At 40.2% G+C, this 20,507-nt stretch overlaps 1 protein-coding gene across 2 annotated transcripts in view; it reads left to right on the forward strand.

The window, feature by feature from the left end:
- Nucleotides 1–2,091: 2,091 nt before the first annotated feature.
- Nucleotides 2,092–20,507, forward strand: part of PLEK (pleckstrin) — a 32,156-nt gene continuing 13,740 nt past the window's right edge. The window contains exons 1-4 of one of the 2 annotated variants that reach the window (XM_089523221.1): nt 2,092–2,141; nt 5,037–5,150; nt 16,351–16,506; nt 19,858–20,039. In XM_089523221.1, coding sequence (XP_089379347.1) covers nt 5,088–5,150; nt 16,351–16,506; nt 19,858–20,039 — 401 coding nt within the window. In that variant the 5' untranslated portion in view covers nt 2,092–2,141; nt 5,037–5,087. The remainder of the gene's footprint in view (nt 2,142–5,036; nt 5,151–16,350; nt 16,507–19,857; nt 20,040–20,507) is intronic. The other variant, XM_089523222.1, reaches the window with a different exon arrangement.

The raw sequence follows: 20,507 nt of genomic DNA on the forward strand, positions 1-20,507 counted from the left end.
CTTATCCTAAGAATGGACGAAAGAATAGTTAAGGGTAGCGCTTGTTTGACTCCTAATTGTAACGCATTACCGTTCCTTCGTTCCTCTTAGAAGGTGATACAAGAGATCTCTCCATGCTGATCCTCCAGGAAACAACAGGTACGTCTTAGCCTAAGACTGGGCAAAAGAATAGTTAAGGGTGGCCCTTTTTGGACTCCTCATATTAATGCATTACTGTTCCTTCTTAACTCTTAGAAGGTGCTACAAGAGATCTCTCCATGCTGATGCTCCAAGCTACACCAGGTACGTCTTATCCTAAGACTGGGCAAAAGGTTAGTTAAGGGTCGCCCTTGTTAGACTCCTCACATTAATGCATTACCGTTCCTTCTTCCCCGTTAGAAGGTGCTACAAGAGATCTCTCCATGCTGATGCTCAAGGCTACACCAGGTACGTCTTATCCAAAGACTGGGCAAAAGAATAGTTAAGGATGGCCCTTGTTTGACTCCTGATATTAATGCATTACCGTTCCTTCTTCGCTCTTAGAAGGTGCTACAAGAGATCTCCACATGCTGATGCTCCAGGCTACACCAGGTACGTCTTATCCTAAGACTGGGCAAAAGAATAGTTAAGGGTAGCTCTAGTTAGACTCCTCATACTAATGCATTACCGTTCCTTCTTCGCTTTTAGAAGGTGCTACAAGAGATCTGTCCATGCTGATGCTCCAGTCCACACCAGGTACGTCTTAGCCTAAGAATGGGCAAAAGAATAGTTAAGGTTAGCCCTTGTTAATATTAATGCATTACCGTTCCTTCTTTCCTCTTAGAAGGTCCTACGAGAGATCTCCACATGCTGATGCTCCAGGGTACACCAGGTATGTCTTATCCTAAGAGTGGGCAAAAGAATAGTTAAGGATGGCCCTTGTTTGACTCCTGATATTAATGCATTACCGTTCCTTCTTCGCTTTTAGAAGGTGCTACAAGAGATCTCTCCATGCTGATGCTCCAGTCTACACCAGGTACGTCTTAGCCTAAGAATGGGCAAAAGAATAGTTAAGGGTAGCGCTTGTTTGACTCCTAATACGCATTACCGTTCCTTCTTTCCTCTTAGAAGGTGCTACAAGAGATCTCTCCATGCTGATGCTCCAGGCTACACCAGGTACGTCTTATCCTTAGACTGGGCAAAAGAAAAGTTAAGGGTAGCGGTTGTTTGACTCCTAATATTAATGCATTACCGTTCCTTCTTTCCTCTTAGAAGGTGCTACAAGAGATCTCTGCATGCTGATGCTCCAGGCTACTCCAGGTCCGTCTTATCCTAAGACTGGGCAAAAGAAAAGTTAAGGATGGCTCTTGTTTGTCTCCTGATATTAACGCATTACCGTTCCTTCTTTCCTCTTAGAAGGTGCTACAAGAGATCTCTCCATGCTGATGCTCCAGGAAACAAGAGGTACGTCTTATCCTTAGACTGGGCAAAAGAATAGTTAAGGGTAGCTCTTGTTATGCTCCTCATATTAATGCATTACCGTTCTTTCTTCCGTCTTGGAAGGTGCTACAAGAGATCTCTCCATGCTGATGCTCCAGGCTACACCAGGTACATCTTATCCTAAGACTGGGCAAAAGAATAGGCAAGGATAGCTCTTGTTTGACAACTAATATTAATGCATTACCATTCCTTCTTTCCTCTTAGATGGTGCTACAAGAGATCTCTCCATGCTGATGCTCCAGGAAACAACAGGTACGTCTTATCCTAAGACTGGGCAAAAGAATAGTTAAGGCTGGCCCTTTTTGACACCTCATATTAATGCATTGCTGTTCCTTCTTCCCCGTTAGAAGGTGCTACAAGAGATCTCTCCATGCTGATGCTCCAGGCTACACCAGGCACGGCTTATCCTAACACTGGATAAAAGAATAGTTAAGGGTAGCTCTTGTTTGACTCCTAATATTGATGCATTACCGTTCTTTCTTCCCCGTTAGAAGGTGCTAGAAGAGATCTCTCCATGCTGAAACTCCAGGCTACACCAGGTACGTCTTATCCTAAGATTCGGCAAAAGAATAGTTAAGGATGGCTATTGTTTGTCTCCTCATATTAATGCATTACTCTTCCTTCTTCCCCGTTAGAAGGTGCTACAAGAGAACTCTCCATGCTGATGCTCCAGGCTACACGAGGTATGTCTTATCCTAAGACTGGGCAAAAGAATAGTTAAAGGTAGCCCTTGTTTGACTCCTCATATTAATGCATTGCTGTTCCTTCTTCCCTCTTAGAAGGTGCTACAAGAAATCTCTCCATTCTGATGCTCCAAAAAACCTAGCATTCGAAGTTCACAATAGAAATTCACTGGCTGACCTTGGGCAATTGACATGCTCTCAGCTTCAACTCCAACTCCTAGGTATTCTTTCATGGTAGAAGAGCGAGCGTGGTTGGATGGCCCCTTGGAATCCCTTCGAATGCTAGGTTTTATCCATCATGACAGAATTCCTGCCATTGCACCTTACCCTGCCCCTTCTCTTTTTTGAGGGTCACACTCTCTCAGCCTCAGAGGCAGGGCAGGACCAACTCTCTCTATGCACCTCTCCCATGGTGATGCTAAGGTCATGCAATAATAATAATAATAATAATTGGCAAGGAGAGTGCACATTATCTCAGCCTCAGAGGTAGGGCATGACAAACCTCTCTCTCCAGCTCTCTCAAGGTGATGCTAAGGTAAACCTACTTTTTTTTTTTGCATTGTATTTTCGATAGATATATATATTTATTTGGCAAGGAGAGTTCAAAATATCCATGAATAAGAGAGTGTGGTTTATCCAAAAATGGGGTTGGATGAGATGACCCTTGGAATCCCAAGTTCCAATGCTAGGATTTCAGCCTTCTTCTCTTCTGTGAGAATTTGAATGGCAGAGCATGGCATAAAGGGCAGAAGGCCTCCCCGTTTGTTCTCGTTTGTTTTTCAAAGCAAAGCTGTGAGTGAGCAAAGATGGGGGGGGGGGATCACCCTAACAAAGGAAATAGCCTCTGGTAAAACCCAGGATGAATGGCAGCTTTTTTTACGCAAAATACCCAAGTTCTGGCCATCGAATTGTCAGCTGAAAGTCTCGTCTCTTCATTTCATTTGGAAATCATTAAAAATCAAAATTCTTACTCATTGATCGAGAAGTGATCAGAATTTCTTCTCTCTAAAATGCTTTCGAAATTTTCAAATTAGACATATTTCTACTAATTTTCGAATTTTGGAGAATATTCTTTACATCACTAATTGTCCCTGTGACAGCCCATCCCTCATTGAGACTGCTCTGGTTTTTTTGAAAAATTACATAGGATTACATAGGATTGATCCTGGTATGAAGGACATCTGTTTCCAGAAAGAACTGAGATTCAGTGAAGGCTAATAGTGGAGACTGTGTGTGAGTGAGGGACCCACATAGACACATCTCAGGCTGCTCCAGGGGCTTCTTTGGCCCCCAGGACAGCTTTACAGTGGACAATGAGAAGTGCGAAATTGCTTCCCTCCCCTTCTTCTAGCAAAAGCATTATGGTTATGAAGTTGGATGGAACCAGGCCATAATATGTTATGACTTAATGGCCAGAGTTTTACGTTGTTGTACTACTGAGGTATGGGAACACCCATACAGCCTTTCAAAAACAGCAGATAATGTATTTTCATTCTGTAGCCAAGTCTTGTTCATTCCGTGGTTCTCTGATATGTCTAAAAAAAGATAACACCACCACCTACTATTTTTATGGTGCTGTCACCAGAGGATTCAAAGTGCTTCATGCACATCATTATACTGTGATTTTTATAACAACCCACAAAGAGCAAAATCTCTACTCTACTGTTATGTTATTTTCTTCTAGTGTATTGAGTTTCATTGCTATGCTGCATTTCCTGTAGTGGAAACTCTGGCCCTTTGGAAGTTTTGGGACAGCAAACCTACAATCCTATTGGTAGTGCTGGTTAGGGATGATGGGAACAGTAGTCAAAAACATTCAGAGGAGCACTGCTGTCTGTCCCAGCTACATATGCTTGTTGCTGTTGTGTGTATTGTGTGACATTACATCATTTCTAAGTTATGACACGCCTAAGGCCATGGGGTTTCATGGGGATTTCTTGACAAGATTTATTCAGAGGAGATTTGACATCTTCTTGTGAAGCTGAGAGGGTGTGACTTGTCCAAGGTCACCCAGTGAATTTCCATGGCTGAGCAGGAATTGAACCCTGGTCTCCAGAGTCACAGTCCAACATTCAAACCACTACGCCACTGGCTCTCAGTGTTCTGTTGCTGTTATTATATTTCAAACATTGTATTGCAAAATGTTGTAAAAAGGAGGCATACAGATTTTCTAAATAACAAAGGTAAGTTATATAGGGTTAAGAAAATGAGAATAAGATAAGCCATGTTGGCTGAGAAGTGGAGTATAAAGACTCTGAGAGTAGGGTATCACTACTCTTAAGTAAATAAATACATGGGAACATCCGTGTTAGTGTGATACTTCATTATGCAACCATAAGGGTGTAAACAAGTGTGTAAGCTTTCCAGATCCCCAGAGTTCTTCATTAGGCAAGATGTTATAAAGAAAATGAGAGAGGGAGGAGAAGGAAGGAGGGGGAAGAATGATGTTATATTTTTCATAACTGTATTATATAGTGTCCTGAGAATGATGCAGAGATCTGGAGATTTTGAAAGTTTGCATTAATGTATGTACACAAAGTTTGGACTTTCCCCCCTTATGCCTTTCATGACTACCTATGCTTTTCCTTGAAATATATGTTCCTATACATTATTTATTCATTAACAAGAGAATCTCTTTTCTTCCTGAACCCTGGAAGAAATTCAAACATTTAACCAAGTGTTTATTTATTCTTTTCCATTTATTTTCCCCAGATGACTCAGGGCTGATAATATTACTAATATTATGGAGTTTCTTCTAAGATCAAAAAGCACTTAACATTTACATTTAGTTCTGCATTTCCTTCTTCCGGAAAGGGGAAATGAGTGTGCTTTCATGTGATTGACAATCAGAGGAACTTGTGAAAGTGACAACTGTATAAATTCTGCTCGCCACAGCCTGAAGTGTCAGTTGTGTCTGAACTGGGCTGGGCCAGAAAGAAAGGCAGAATGATGAACCAAGAACCCGAGCGAGAACCGAGGCTCATAAGAGAAGGATACCTAGTAAAGAAGGTAAGCATGCACAATTTTCAATTGGCAGAAAATATATTTTACAGCAAACTGAAATGTTGAGCTTGCTGTTCTTGGCTGAACCTGTGAAGCAGAGAGAACCATAACCTTCATGTCGTGGGAAGGTGCATTTATATGGCATTTATTTACGTTGCAGAGCTTTAGAATGTTTAGAACCTGGAGTGATATATATTCTCTGGCAGCTCCCAGTGGTTCAAAGCTGCATCGGTTAAATACAACTATGCTAATGTTATTCCCATCAAGTTTTTTTTAGCATAGATGTTGTAGGAGTAGTGTATGCCTCATGCATTCCATGTTTAGTTTGGCAAGAAATACCTAGAGGTGGTGTGCCATTGCTGCCTTCTGAATATAACCTACAGCACCTGGTGTTTCCTGGCAGTCTCCTTTCCAAACACTAATATTTTTGGCTAAAATTTCTAGACTTACACATGAGTATACAGTATACAGTAAGTAGGAGCAATTAATACTGTTTTACTCTTTGTTAACTGACTGCAGTGGCATCACTAGGGTTGGTGTCACCTGATGTCACTAGGGTTGGTGTCACTCATGATGTCATCTCCCCATGCAACTCCTCCCATACCACACCATACAGAATGCTTAGTAATTTTTTTTGTACTAATGTGACTCATAAATCCTGTATATCACTGAATGTAATGACAATGGTTTAGCCAAGTTAAAGTTGTACATTTAAATTGCAATATCATATGCACAGCCCAAATGAATGTACATGTACATTATTTCATGTGGTTAAAGTGAAGATATGGTAAGGTGAGATGTTTTTTAAAGAAAATGTTAAAATAATTTAAATTTTATATACACACAGACACACACACACACACCCCTGGGACCTCTTCTTTCTCTTTCCACTGAGTCGCACCCTACTCACACCATCTCCTTACTGTTTTCAAGGGATGGAGGCCAACACCACAACTCATTTCTGTCAAAGGACAAATGTTTGAGGAACAGTGGTGTCACCCCCCTTTAGGATGTCACCTGGTGTGGCTCGAACCCCTCTAGTGATGCTCCTAACTGACCTTGAATACCTCAAAGATCCATAATTTCACTGATGTGGGTAGTCCCCTTACCAATGGATCCCACAAGTACTTCATGCTATTCTTGAGTTCATGACTGATCAGTGCCTCACCTGGAAGCCAGCCTTCCAGTGATGAGCCTCTCTCCATTCAACAAGGATGGTCCTTGGATGGCAGACATGAGGCAGGGTGAAAGTAGGATTTTGTAAAGAGCCTATTGCTTCTCAATAAAAATAAGCAAAAAGGAACAACCAAAGTCTGGTTTAAATTGGACATAAATGGTTATTCCTAGGACATATGCTTCTATGATGATTAAGCATTAGATTCTGTGCATTTCTTCATGTGGAATAAACTGAGAGCCTAACTACATGTGACACTGGCAATCAAACCATATGTTTTTCCAAACTGAATAGCAGGCACAATGGGGATGAGTGGGAGGTTATTATAAAGGTTGCTTCACTTTTCAGGCACAGTATCTAGAAAATCACCCCTTCCTTACATGGCAATTATTATTCAAAGAAATAAAACAACTCCAACCTGTACTAATGGGAAACCGCCCCCCCCCCAACACTAGTAGCTGTGGGGAGGGGGGCTCCCATTAGTACAGGCTGGGGTTGTTTTATGGATGTGTGTAATAGAGAGAGTAGCTATAGAGAGAAGGTTTAACTCTCCCCATCCCACACAAACTTTATAACATTTACCTTCCTTCCTTTCATTTCAAAAGACATATATAATTGCTGGTCATATCATTACCATCATCTTGCTGTTGATATCGTATGTGTTTAGACTCTGATATACTCTAATCCTGATAGTTATTAAGTACAGCCAGTGTGAAGTGGTTTGAGCATTGGATTATGACTCTGGAGTAGAGAGTTTGAATCCTGATTTAGCCATGGAAACCCACTGGGTGACCCTGGGCAAGTCACACCTTCTCAGCCTCACAGTATGGCAACAAGAAACCCCCTCTGAAGAAAGTTTCCAAGAAAAATCCATTATAGATTTGCCTTAGGGTTGCCATAAGTCAGAAACGACTTGAAGGTAACAACTACAAAATAAGAAGAATTTTTTCCGCAACTGATGGGGTGAATGCAGCTCTGTTGATCCCAAATTTGTTGACAGGGTTTTGGGTTAAGCACCAGGATTCTGTACAAGTCTCCATCACATGCACTTTCCCACTAGTAATACAAATGATCAGAATCTTGTAGCTGCGATGAAGTTGCTTCCAGGTAGACATATAGCCAAATGTGTCCACAGGTTCTCAGTTATCTTCATTAAGGAGACCATATTTGATATTCCAGGGAACATTTCCCATGGTTTTCATTCTCAAAAGGAGAACATAGGAACCACTGTGTGTACAGAACTCTGAATTGCATTCACTCAATGCAATGAACAGTGAAATTAAAATGAAACCCATTAGTGAGAAATGGGACAATTAAAAATAATATATAAAAATAATATTCCATATCTACAACACAAGATAAATGGAATGTTTGATGAGTAGCCTATATCTAAAAAGGAGCACAGGAAATGCTCACAGAACAAGAGCAACTGCACTGGGCATGGGAGGAACTAAAACAGGGTTCTGAAATACTGCTAAGACACTTCCAAAGCAGAAGCAATTCTGGGTGGAAATTTTAAGATTAGTAAATGAGAGCAAACTATGTGAAAGTCATATCCTTTTTCTCCTCTAAAGTTTTGCTTGTTGGTGCATTTGCTTGTTGGGTAATTACCAACCTTTGCACAATAAAATGAAATTCGTGGCCGCTTGCAGTACAAATTTAAATTACAAAAAGAAAATAACGACAGCAAAAAATAAACAATAAATAAACAATAAACAAACTCTCACAAAATAAATCCAATGATACAGGAAACAGTAGCCAAACAGAATGATAAATACTGTAATAAAAGCTCTATCTCAAACAACAGTAGACTTAAAGCCTATCAAAGGCTCGGCGAAAATAAACTCATAGGAATAAATAACCTTTAAAAGTGGGCAAGACAGAGGAGCTTGTCAAAGAAGGGAAATTGGAAGTATAATTCCTCCCGTGTGATAAACTACCTTTGGGATCTGTTTAGCTGGCATAATGGAAGAAGTCCTCTTCCTTGCACCAGCTAGCTGTACTTCAAGTTAAAAAAAGGAATGATAAGAAGAGCCTTGGTGATGGAGCACAGATCTTGGGCAACTTCATATAGAAATAGGCAGTACCCAAGGGGACTTGGTCTCAGGCTGTTTGGGGTCTTAAACACAAAGTCAACATCTTGAAGTGGGAAAAAAACAACCCTGAAAGTCAATGGGACTGGCACAAAATAAGTCGTGTGTGGTCCACATTTCCAGCCTCAGAAAAAACTGTGTTATTGCAAACCAGTGGCATCATATGGACTGTCTTCAAGGGTTGCTCCACAAAGACTGAATTATAATAAGCCAACCCTGAAGGGACTAATTGTGCAATCCTAGTTATGTCTGCTGAAGTTAGTCTGTTTCAGTGCAGTGGTACTTATTCTCAAGTAACTGGGCATAACACTGCAGCTAAGGCATGAGCGACTGAGGCTAGGTTTTGAGCATAGTTGTCGAAAAGCTTTGGCAGATGTCTCGTGCAACCTGTGGGTTTGACTTAACCAGCAGAATATATGTGGTAAGAATTTCTATGCCCAACAGCTGGGGAAACCATTATTTCTAGGCATGCGGTATAACAGACAGAAAAGAAAGGAGAAGTAGCTTTTTAGGGAAGTTGCATGGCAGCCACTTTATATTCATTCCTCCCACTCTACCTCCCCCTTTGAAAAAGCATCAATTGTGTGGCAAGAAAATTCAAAGAACGTCTGCCATCTTGGCTTTGCTTTTTGACCAAGTTAAAGACTTTGCTTCAGCCTCAAGTGAGAATTCAGTGAAATCTATTCGGTTTCAACTACCTGGAAATTCCCAGAGCAAATTAGAAAAAACCCAAACTAAAACAAAAGCAGCTGTGCTAGTCCAAAGCATCTACAATGTAGAAATAATGCAGTTTGGCACCACTTTAACTGCTGTAGCTCCATTCCAGTGGCATCACTAGGGTTGGTGTGTCACCCAGTGGAGTAACTCCTTGTGTCACTCCCCCATTGACCTCTCCCATTTCACACCATACAGAATCCTTAGTAATGCTTTTTTGTACTAACGTTACTCATAAATTGTAAATCCCATATAGCACTAAATGTAATGCTAATAGTAGTGACATAAACAACTATCAAAATTATAATTATACCTTCAAATTACAATATCGTACGCACAACCTAAATGTATTTACATATACATAGTGAAGGTTTGGTTGAAATGTGTTTTTAAAGAAATTTTTTTAAAAAAAAACTAAATTTTAATTTTGTTTTAAAAAATTAAAATTTTGAAATTTGAAATTTTAATTTTAAAAATTTATGGGGCTTTTCCTTTCTCCTCCCATTGAGCTTCACCCCACCCCCACTATCTCTTAAATGCCCCATCTTGGTATTGATAGTGTGCCATCTGAACTATCCTTTGTTCTGCAGAACTTCAAACCTTCCACACTTTTGTGGCATTTTGGTTGGCCCTAATAGGTTGGCCCTATACTTCTTTACACAGAGCATAGTTAAAACAATGAAATTCAATTCTACAGTATGTGGCAGCGACCACTGACTTTGGGCCAGAATACCCGGTCCTGGGAGAGCAATGTTTATATGCCGCATGCTCCCAAGCTGCCCTGAAGCCATCTGCAAGTCGACCGGCTGGCTGGCCAGACATTGGCAACTTCAAGACACTGTAGCAAGATGGTTTACATGCTGCATGCCACTGGAGCATCTTGAAGCCGGCTTTGGGCTGTGGCAGGGCTGGGAAAGCCACCTATTTACTGGCCCAAAAAGGATCAGATCTTTTCTGTTCATTTTCGGGCTGGGTTCAAAGTGTGTGTTTGCCATGGCCCCAAAGCTCTCAGTAGCTATTTTGTTGATGATGCTAATTGCTCTCAAGTTGACTCCAACTCATGGTCACCTTGTGGATGAGACACCTCCAGTGTCCCCCCCGGTCATCCATTGCTCTGCTTAATTCCTACAAATTCATTCCTGTGACCTCCCTGATTGAATCCATCCATCTCGTGTGTGGTCTTCCTCTATTTCTACTACCCAATGGCATCACTGGGTTTGGTGTCACCTGGTGTGGGGGTGGCTGAGTGGGGTGAACTGCCTTGCATTGGCTTTTTGACCATGAATATTGTTGTCTCAGGTTTAGCTTATGGTCTACTAAAATCCTTTTGACACATACTGCTTTCAAGCCAGGTGTCACTCATCCTATGTTTGCACATTTCATTTTTCATGCCTGGAAAAATGTACCTTATATTTCTCCCTGTTGAAATTCTTTTTCTTAGTTTTGGCTCAGTTCTTCAACGTGTCAAAGTCATTTTGAATCGTCATCCTGTGCCCTGGGTATTAGCAACCCCTTCTAATTTGGTGTCATCGGCACGTTGGATAAGTGTGTCCTCTATTCCATCATTCAAGTCACTTATAAAGATCTTGTATAGCACCAGCCCCAGAGCAGAACCTGAATCGTCTCAGTAACCACTTCTCTCTAATATGACAAAGAACCATTGGGGAGCACTCTTGGAGTTTGGTCAGGTCAGGAGTAGTTGTTGACACTTCTCTGGTTTGTTAGAAGGCAGCTGTGGGCTAGTTGGCTGACCAGTTTGAAATCTCCTGGCCAGAACCTGTGGTTTTGTTTCTTATGGACCAGTCATATTTGTTGAGACATACCCATACCAGACTAATCCAGACAAAGCATCCTTCCTCCCATTATGCAGTCATAATGTAACTCATGGTCTTCCCTCACACTGCAGTTTCCTGAGGAAATGTGATGACAAACCAGTAAATGCACTCTGGTCAATGGCAAAAGGACTAAATGTCAATTGGATAGTCAATTAAAGTCAATCTAAGCCAATTTTATGTTAAATTTTGTATATTGGCCTGACTCCTGTTGTGCAGTTATAATTGCATAACCTAGAGTTACACACTTGTGACAGTTTCATATTTATGATCCTTGCATAGCCCTTGTTTAGGAACTATGTAGTAACTATGAAAGTCTGATCAATACGGGTTTGTTCCACTATCAGGAAGCAGCTGGCTGGCAAGCTGCCCCCATCACGTGGCCAATCTCCACCGCAAGGGACAGTTGCCCCCCCCCCCTGCACTGTATGACACCAACCTCAGGATGTGAGAAACAGTATGTCTTCAAGCCACTGGTATTTTAATATAGATTAAATTAATTTATAGACTACTGCATTTATGCATGTTCAAGGATACCTAGTTTACTGAAAGGGAAGGTGTGAATGAGCTAGCCATTTATTCATACAGGATATGCATCATAATCCACATAGTGGGGGAGTACCTTGTGGTTTTCTTTCTCAGGCACTTCATCAAAATATGCATTACTTTAGATGTGTAGCATGGGGCTGAGATTAGGGTTTCCCCCTCAGAACTCCAGCACTCAGGTGGTGGTGTGCGTTGTGCCTAGCATTTGCAGATGAGGGAGGGTTAAACCAGCAGGATTTCCCCCTATATTTCTTGCACAAGGCACTCTCTCTCTCTCTCTCTCTGTGTGTGTGTGTGTGTGTGTTTGTGTGCGAAATGACTTCACTGATGCCTATGACATTTTGTTCTTTTAAAAATCTCCCATTGGGAGAATGGTTTATTTATTTGGTGGGGGAGAGCCAATTTAAGAAAATTAAGCGTATTATATTTACCCACTTATGTGAAAGTAAAAAAGAAAGCCATTCTCAGCTGCTTGCTGCACATTTTAATATAACTGAGCCCAGAGTTTATATGATGAGGAGTGTGTGGGCTACTGCCTAACCTTGTGGGGAAATAATATTATTTCCTTGTAAATTCTGCTTCTTAATCATATCTAAATACACTTGTGGTCAACCCGAGGTGGGCACTGCATAAACACTTAGAAGCAGTTTTCTGAAAGCATTCCTTAGTGAATAAAAATATTAGAAAGAAAGAAAGAGAGAGAGAGAGAGAGAGAGAAATCATTTCTCAGAACTCCATCCTAGTATTGGAAACTGATCTTGGACATGACATGGAGAGAACATAGACATATCTCTAACTTCTGCCTTTCCCTTCGTTTTAAGTGTTTCGATTAATCAGTAAATCCTCCAATAATGTAAAAGAGTAGTTCTCTTTCAAATGTAGTAATTTATTCTTATCACTGTTTCTCCTGGGCTCTTCTGTTATTCCTTTCACTTCCCTTCTTCTTCTAAATTCCATCCTTTGGAAGTCATTTGAGATAAGCAAATAACGTTTACTATTTACAAGGGTCTCTGAACTGGGCCTATAATATAATTTAAAACCATAATCCTAAATTAAAACTATTATTTACAAAATGCAGTTTGGAAGTCAATGAACTGAGTTTCTTTTTAACTGAGTTCTATTTGTTTTTTAACTGCTTTATGATGTGGTATGATGAAACTGGCCACCTCCACATTGTATGCCAGAGGTGGGCAAGGGTGGCTTTCCAGATCGTGTTGGATTACAACTCACATCAGCCCTCTGAAAAAGGCATGGCTTACCACCCCAATATCTTAGAGTGAGGGATTAATCATCTTTGCCACTTGTCAGATAATTCTGGGTTCTGTCTGGGGTCACCTTTATCAACTTCCGACCTGTGATAATGGTTAAACCAGACAGGTCAGATCAACACTCAAATCTTCTCTAGTCTTGGGGTTCCAGGTTATTTACATGGGAAGGAACAGACTCCTTTGGTACTATTTTAGGGTACTTATTATAAGTATTCATTGATAAATACATACACATACATTCCTTTCAGGGAGAATCAAAGATATATAGAAATTTCTTGACCCCAGAAACCTGAGTCAACTTATCTTTAATGTAAATACTGCACTTTAACTCATATATATATATGAGAATCATCCCCTGGTGAAAGGCAAGAGTGTAATCTATCCTGGAAGCACCGACCCTCCTTCTATTCTCTCATCCATCCAGCCTTTAGGGTGAATGCAAACTGTTATGCCTGCAGCGATTTTGTAAATTTTTTGGCATTGCTTTCCTTTGTTTCATCCTTTAGATCCATGGTTACATGCCCTTAAGTTTTACCCTCAATTTATTCATGGGTCATATCAAAACCCATAATTTTGGTCCCCAAACCTGCCCTTGACTTATACATGAGGTTGATTCATAGTTGAGTATATACAGTAATTACATGGCTCCGCCTTAGCTCTTTTCTTCTCTCCTGACACCTACTCAGTGTATCAGATATTCAATCAGAGGTTTACTACTTATCTTTTTGTTCAGCACACTAGAGTCTAGTGCACACTCCACTTTTAGAATCCCCTACTACCTATTGTCAAGTATCTCTAATATACTAAGTCGCAGGGTAACCTGAGATTAATCTTTGCAGCTTTTGTTTGCTTTCTTTAAAGGAACATTTGGCATTCTTCCCAGATTTGAAATGTGAACAAGCATTTCCCTTCTTTTATTACAGGATAGAATATAGGCAGAGACTATCATGGATCTTAGGCTCTATATTTTACCATTTATAGGTATGAACAAGTTATATGCAATTTAATTATATGATGTATAAACATTTTATACCAACTAGAATTCATCTGGTCTGTAACACCTCACTACTGGCTGTACTGACTAGGACTTCTGGGCATTGCAGTCCAACAAGATCTGGTGATCCATACATTTTTCACCCCTGCTATTGGACCTATAAAAATAGGCCACAAGTGTGTATATGCTAAATTAACCTGATAACACATAATAACCAACTTCTGTCTTAAAAGCAGAATATATGCTGGTTCGAAACCACTACTGTAAAGCTATGGTGCTGAGTGTGCATGTTTCCTTAATATGCCCATGAGAAAGCTCTCATTTCTCTGAGAAAATTCAAGTGCTAGATGGTGTGAGAATTTATGCAGCCAAGCCAATTGCTGCACAGAGCATACAGAACTGTGAAATTGAAGGAGACCACAAACTCTGTTCCAGTACAACACCATATTAACACCCTTCCCCCACCTCCCTCCTCTTTTTTCTTCTGCTGTTCTTCAGACATATTTACTGCATTGAACAATTACAGAAGAAAGTCAAGGAAGAAAGTGCAATGGCAGGTTTACAGTTGAACATTAGGAAAGCAAAAATAATGAGCAAAGATGATTTGTATAACTTTAAAGTAGATGATGAAGAGACATTGAAACACTTCAAGATCGTCCATCTCGTCCAAAATGAAGATTGCAGTCAAGAAACAAAACAAAACAAAAACCCCTAAGGCTGCATCTACACTGAAGAATTAATGCAACTTAACATTGCCTTGGCTCAATGCTGTGGAATTCTGGGATCTGTAGTTTTGTGAGATATGTGGCCTTCTCTATCAAATACCTCTGGTACAACAGCAAATCACAAATTTCAGAATTCCATAGTTAAAGTGATGTCAAACTGTATTAACTGTGCAGTGTAGATGCAGATAGTACTAGGAAGGGAAATTATGATGTAACTAGACAAGATCCTTAAGCTTAAAGATATATAATTAAATTGTAAAGTTAGGCTTCTCCATGCCATTGTATTTCCAGTTTCTATGTAGAGTTGTGAAAGCTGGACAGTGAATAAAGCTAATAGGAAGAATATCAACTCATTTGAAATGTGGTGCTGGAGAAGAGTTCTACAGGTACCATGGATTGGTAAAAGGACAAATAAATGGCTCATAGAGAAAATTAAACCTGAACTCTTCCTAGAAGCCAAGATGACTAAACTGAGACTTTCGTACTTAGGCCAAATCATGAGAAGACATGATTGACTAGAAAAAACAATAATGCTTACTAAAGTAGAAGGCAGTACGAAAAGAGGAAGACCGTATTCCAGATGGACACTCAATCAACGAAGCCACAACCCTGATTCTGCAAGACCTGAGCAGGGCGGTTGGGGATAGGGGGACTTGGAGGTCTCCAATTCATAGGGTCGCCATAAGTCAAAGTCAGCCTGATGGCAATGAACAACAACAACAATTTATTGCAAACATTATGTATTGTTCAAGATCTTAAAATACTGAATGGGTGAAGTTTCTCTTTTAATTTTAGGATAGACAACACATTCTGAATAGTACAGGATTTTTTATCTTTTTCACCAGCACCTGTTAAAATGGAATGCACAGTATAATCTATATGATACAATAGCCCATTCCTGAAAGCTATGGATGTTAAAAATCCTGTAAATTTCTATTTTTGATTTTTCTTTTATTATTTCAGTTTTCTGCTTCAGTGTAATTCACAGTCAGTACTAAGTTCTATTGAGTTCAATGGGACATTACTCGCAAGTAAATTGGTATAAAATTGCAGCCTATACATTTATTTACTTGTAGGATTCTTAAATCCTCTCTTTCTGTATAAAACACCAAGATTACATATATCTGTCTTGCAAGTAAATTGGTATAGAATTGGAGCCTATGCATTTATTTGTTTGTAGGATTCTTAAATCCCCTCTTTCTGTATAAAACACCAAGATTACATATATCTGTCTGTCTGTGTAGCAGACAGCTAACAATAAAAACAACTACATGGAGACATCAACTTCCACAATAAACATCCAATCAACATATTATAGCATAGCAGGGCTACTAAAACATTTTAAAAGACTAAGTTAAAATGACATTTCTTTAAGAGCAGAGAGACTTTGAAGTTCCAAGTCGGAACTGACTATAGTTCTGAGAAGAAACCTTCTTGCATTTATCTCCGAAGTGAGCCTATGCAAGTGATAGTATTTTTAGAAGGAACCCCTCCTCCACAACTTAATAACTAGAGACCCAGGTCCTAAGCCATGTTTTACTTTATAGGTTAAAATCAACATCATAAAACCAATCTAGAAAACAACCAGTGACCAGCGCAGATCTTTCCGTTGGAGTGCTGACACTGGAGAAACTCTCTTTTAGGAGTAGAAAAGTTTGCTTAAGAGATGTTGGGTTTTGCCCTGTATCATTTTTCAGAATCTGTTTTCAAGCCTATTTGGGAGTCCTTTGGGAGTGAAAGGTTATCACTTGGCATGCTATGCATAAATATTTATTTAGATACCATTTCATTTAAAGCTGCTTCCTTTTATGCTATCACAGGATGTGTGGACTGATATTATCCCAATTGTTTTGAATACAGGGAAGCATGTTTAACACCTGGAAACCTATGTGGTTTGTGCTGTCAGAAGATGCCATTGAATTCTTTAAGAAGAAGACTGACAGTAGCCCTAAAGGAATGGTTCCTCTAAAAGGAAGCACTTTGACAAGCCCTTGCCAGGATTTTGGTAAAAGGATGGTGAGTATGCATGTCTTCTATAGAACATTGAAGGAAATAGGCAGACCAAGGCAAGAAAGTGAGAAAAGCTATGCTAGAACAAGCTAGAGAATTCTCTGGCCAAATCTTCTATTGGTTGCTGGGTTGCCCAGGGGAATTCCACAGACGGGACAGAAACACAATAGTAGGTGGTATTGAGAAACATACTGCTCCTGTTATACAGCTCAGAAAGAAAAGAAAACACCTTACCTCTACTGACTAGACACTACAAAACAAACACAGGTAATGTAGGTTATAAAAGCTGTGTCCTCAAGCCAGGGGACCTGGAAGCAGTGGTACATGTGCTGGTAACCTCATGACTTGACTTCTGTAATGCACTCTACATGGGGCTACCCTTTTGCCTAGTCCGGAAACTTCAGTTATAACACCAGTTCTAAAATCTCTTCACTGGCTGCCCATTAGTTTCCAGGCACAGTACAAGGTGTTGGTGATGACTTTTAAAGCCCTTCATGGCCTGGATCCAGCCTACTTGGTGGATCGCCTTCTTCCATATAACCCACACTTAGGTCCTCTGGGAATAATTTACTACAGCCAACAGAGACTAGGTTGACTGTGGTTACCCAGAGGCCCTTTTCATCTGCCGCTCCCAAATTATGGAATGGCCTGTTGGAAGAGATCCAACATATTACCAATCTTGATGGCTTTAAAAAGGCCATCAAGATGGATCTCTTTCGACAGGCCTTCCCTGAAAAATTCACTCGGTCACTCCGCTGATATGGACCATCCTACTGATTACCCCAAGATGTCCTGTTTTTCTGTCTCTAATTGTTTGAATTATTGTTTTAATGATCTTAATTGTATTTTATTTTTGTTATGGTGGAATGATTGTGTAGTTTGTTTAAGGAAGGAGGGGATAGTAGGATTTATTTTTATATTGTATGAATTTTATTATTGCTGTAAGCCGCCTCAATCTTATTGGAGAGGCGGGATAGAAATAAATTATTATTATTATTATTATTATTATTGATAAGCAATACAGTAGACATTATATTGAGGAACAAAATGAGTTGAGATATTGTTTGAAACCAACATGAAACATACATAGAAACAAACTTGCAAAAATTTCAGAGGAAGTGCCCAGCAAAATAGTCCAATTATGAAGCTGTCTTTGGTGTATTTTTAACTATGTGTATTTTTATAATTTTGTTGTAAGCTGTTTTGAAAAAGTCAGGATATATAACACTACTAATACTAATATCAGGTGACAATCAGCTCACATCAATTCTGAACAACACCTCCTGTTCCAACAGAAAGTGTTTCATTAGAGTAATGTTACTGCCATCATCAAACACTGAGCTTTGCAGGCAGGGATGTGCCAAAGTCTTGATCAGGGTCTGAAGCAATCAGAGATGGCACATTCTTGGGCTTTATTCCTTTGTTGGTCATTCTGAACTACCCACAAGCCTCTCTAGAAGACTGGGTGGAGGGAAAGCCAAAGAGAAGGTATAGCAATTCTGTGACTGTCGCTTCCAATAGACTGCAAGGAAAGCACTTTAAGTAACAATGCTACCTGTAAGGCAAGAGTACAGAAAGTGCTGCCATGGACTATATGTGGCCCTTGGATCCTACTTTGTGTCCCCAAAGTGCCCCACTGGTTTTCCAAGGCCTCCCAACTCACCAATATATATATATTGTTGCCACTGTAGTGCCACTGTATTCTGCTCTGGTCAGGCCCCACCTGGAGTATTGTGTCCCGTTCTGGGCACCACAATCCAAAAAGGACATTGAAAAACTGGAGTGTGTCCAAAGGAGGGTGACTAAAATGGTGAAGAGTCTGGAAACTATGCCCTATGAAGAACGACTGAGAGAGGTGGGGATGTTTAGCCTGGAGAAAAGAAGGTTAAGAGGTGATATGATAGCCCTGTTTAAATATTTGAAGGGGTGTCACATTGAGGAGGGAGCAAGCTTGTTTTCTGCTGCTCCAGAGAACAGGACCCAGAACAACGGATACAAGCTCCAAGAAAAGAGATTCCACCTCAACATTAGGAGGAACTTCCTGACAGCAAAGGGCTGTTCGACAGTGGAACAAACTCCCTCGGAGTGTAGTGGAATCTCTTTCCTTGGATGTCTTTAAACAAAGGTTGGATGGCCATCTGTCAGGTATGCTTTGATTGAGAGTTCCTGCATGACAGAACGAGGTTGGACTGGATGACCGTTGTGGTCTCTTCCAACACTCACTCTCTCTCTCTCTCTCTCTCTCTCTCTCTCTATATATATATATATATACATTTGTTTGATTTGGGGTCATTTTTGTCCAGTCTCCACACAGAAAGTACTTGAATGTTCAAAAATGGGTGACACACATCCCCCAATAAATACTACTGTTTTTGTTGGAGTTCCTCTCAAAATGGTGATAGGAACATGTCACTTACAGTCAACTTTTTGAAGGGGACACTGGAAAGAGACATTTTGGCTCCTTGGTCCACATGAGGCCTGGGAGGGGGACCTGAAGCCACACGGTCACTCCTGCTTTAAGATAGTATTTTCCCCCCAGATAATGAAAAATACACATATACATTATTTTTCTAAAAGCACAGTATAAAAATGTTATCTTTTTGATGACAGCACACCAAAGCACCCCCCCCCCCCCAATCATGGCTGGGGGATCCAGTGAGCTGTAGTCCAAACTAGCATGACAATTAAAGTGGTGTCAGATTGGATTATTTCTGCAGTGCAGATTCAGCCTCAATCACCAAGTCTGTTCAAGGTTGCTCCACTGGAACAGACCTGTTACATTCAATATAAGGATCATAGTTTTCTTCAGTAGTGAGTGGATTGTGTTAATTCCCCATGCTAAGGAAATTAAAGCTTCTACCATAAACCCACTTTTTTACATTAATAATGAACAAAATTTAGTGTTTTCTGTTTATTCCAATATCACACATTCAGCACTGAAATAATCTGTTGTGATGTAAAATGTTCTCTCCATATGACTAGACAGTCAGGTCCAATGTTGCTGGTTTGGAAGCTTGTTTCAGGCACTATTATTTTGTTACTTAGACTGCAATCCTCTACCCATCTACCCAGGAATAGTGCTGTAGGCTATATTTCAGAGAAGGGAACTGGCAAAACCATCTCTGAGTATTCCTGGCCTAGGAAAATCCTATGAAATTCATGGGGCTGCCAGAGGTCAACAGCAACTAGAAGGCACATACTCATAGGCACTGTTGAACTCAATTGGACTTAAATCTGAGTAGACATGTGCAGCTTTTCACTGCTAATTACTTGTTGTCATGGCCTATACTATGAACAATATCCCTAGTCACACAAGAAATAAATGCTAACCATTACAGAAATCCATTTCTATTACAGTTTGTCTTCAAACTCACAACCGCCAAACAGCAGGATCACTTCTTCCAAGCCTCTCATCTTGAGGAGAGAGATATGTGGGTGAAAGACATCAAGAAGGCCATTAAGTGCATTTTGGCCGGCCAACGATTTTCCAGGAAATCAACCAGGAAGTCTATCAAGCTTCCCACTACAATCAATCTGAGGTTTGCTAAAACTGTATTGTAGTTAATTCCAGGAGCAGAGAATTGGGCTGTTGGGTTCATAAGTGAACAGGGAAGGAGTGGCATTCTACACTTAGGAGGCAATTACACACAACCTATAACTCTGATGTCTTTGTGGTTGCATTTAATGAAGAGAAGCAACCACAAAGACATCCACAAAAATAGCATCAGAGTTATAGATTGTGTGCACTATTCTAGAACACCACTAGATCATTTCAAATATCCATCTCCTGGAATAGTACTTAATTCCACCCCAACTTCTCTCTTCTAAATCACCTCCAAGCTCTCTCTGTATGTTCAAAATTAATACTGAAACCATATGTAAAGAGAAGCTTAAAAGCCCATACTTTTTCAGTTTCAAATCCCCCATGCCCAAAAGTGGTTCAAAAAGGGGGGAAATTGTTGGAGCAATATTGTCTGTATTTGTATTTCATATGTTTAGCTTTGGCT

Source organism: Sceloporus occidentalis, unplaced genomic scaffold (assembly GCF_023333645.1).
Source record: "Sceloporus occidentalis isolate IW3139 unplaced genomic scaffold, rSceOcc1.0.p SCAF_4, whole genome shotgun sequence".
NCBI classification, from domain to species: domain Eukaryota; kingdom Metazoa; phylum Chordata; class Lepidosauria; order Squamata; family Phrynosomatidae; genus Sceloporus; species Sceloporus occidentalis.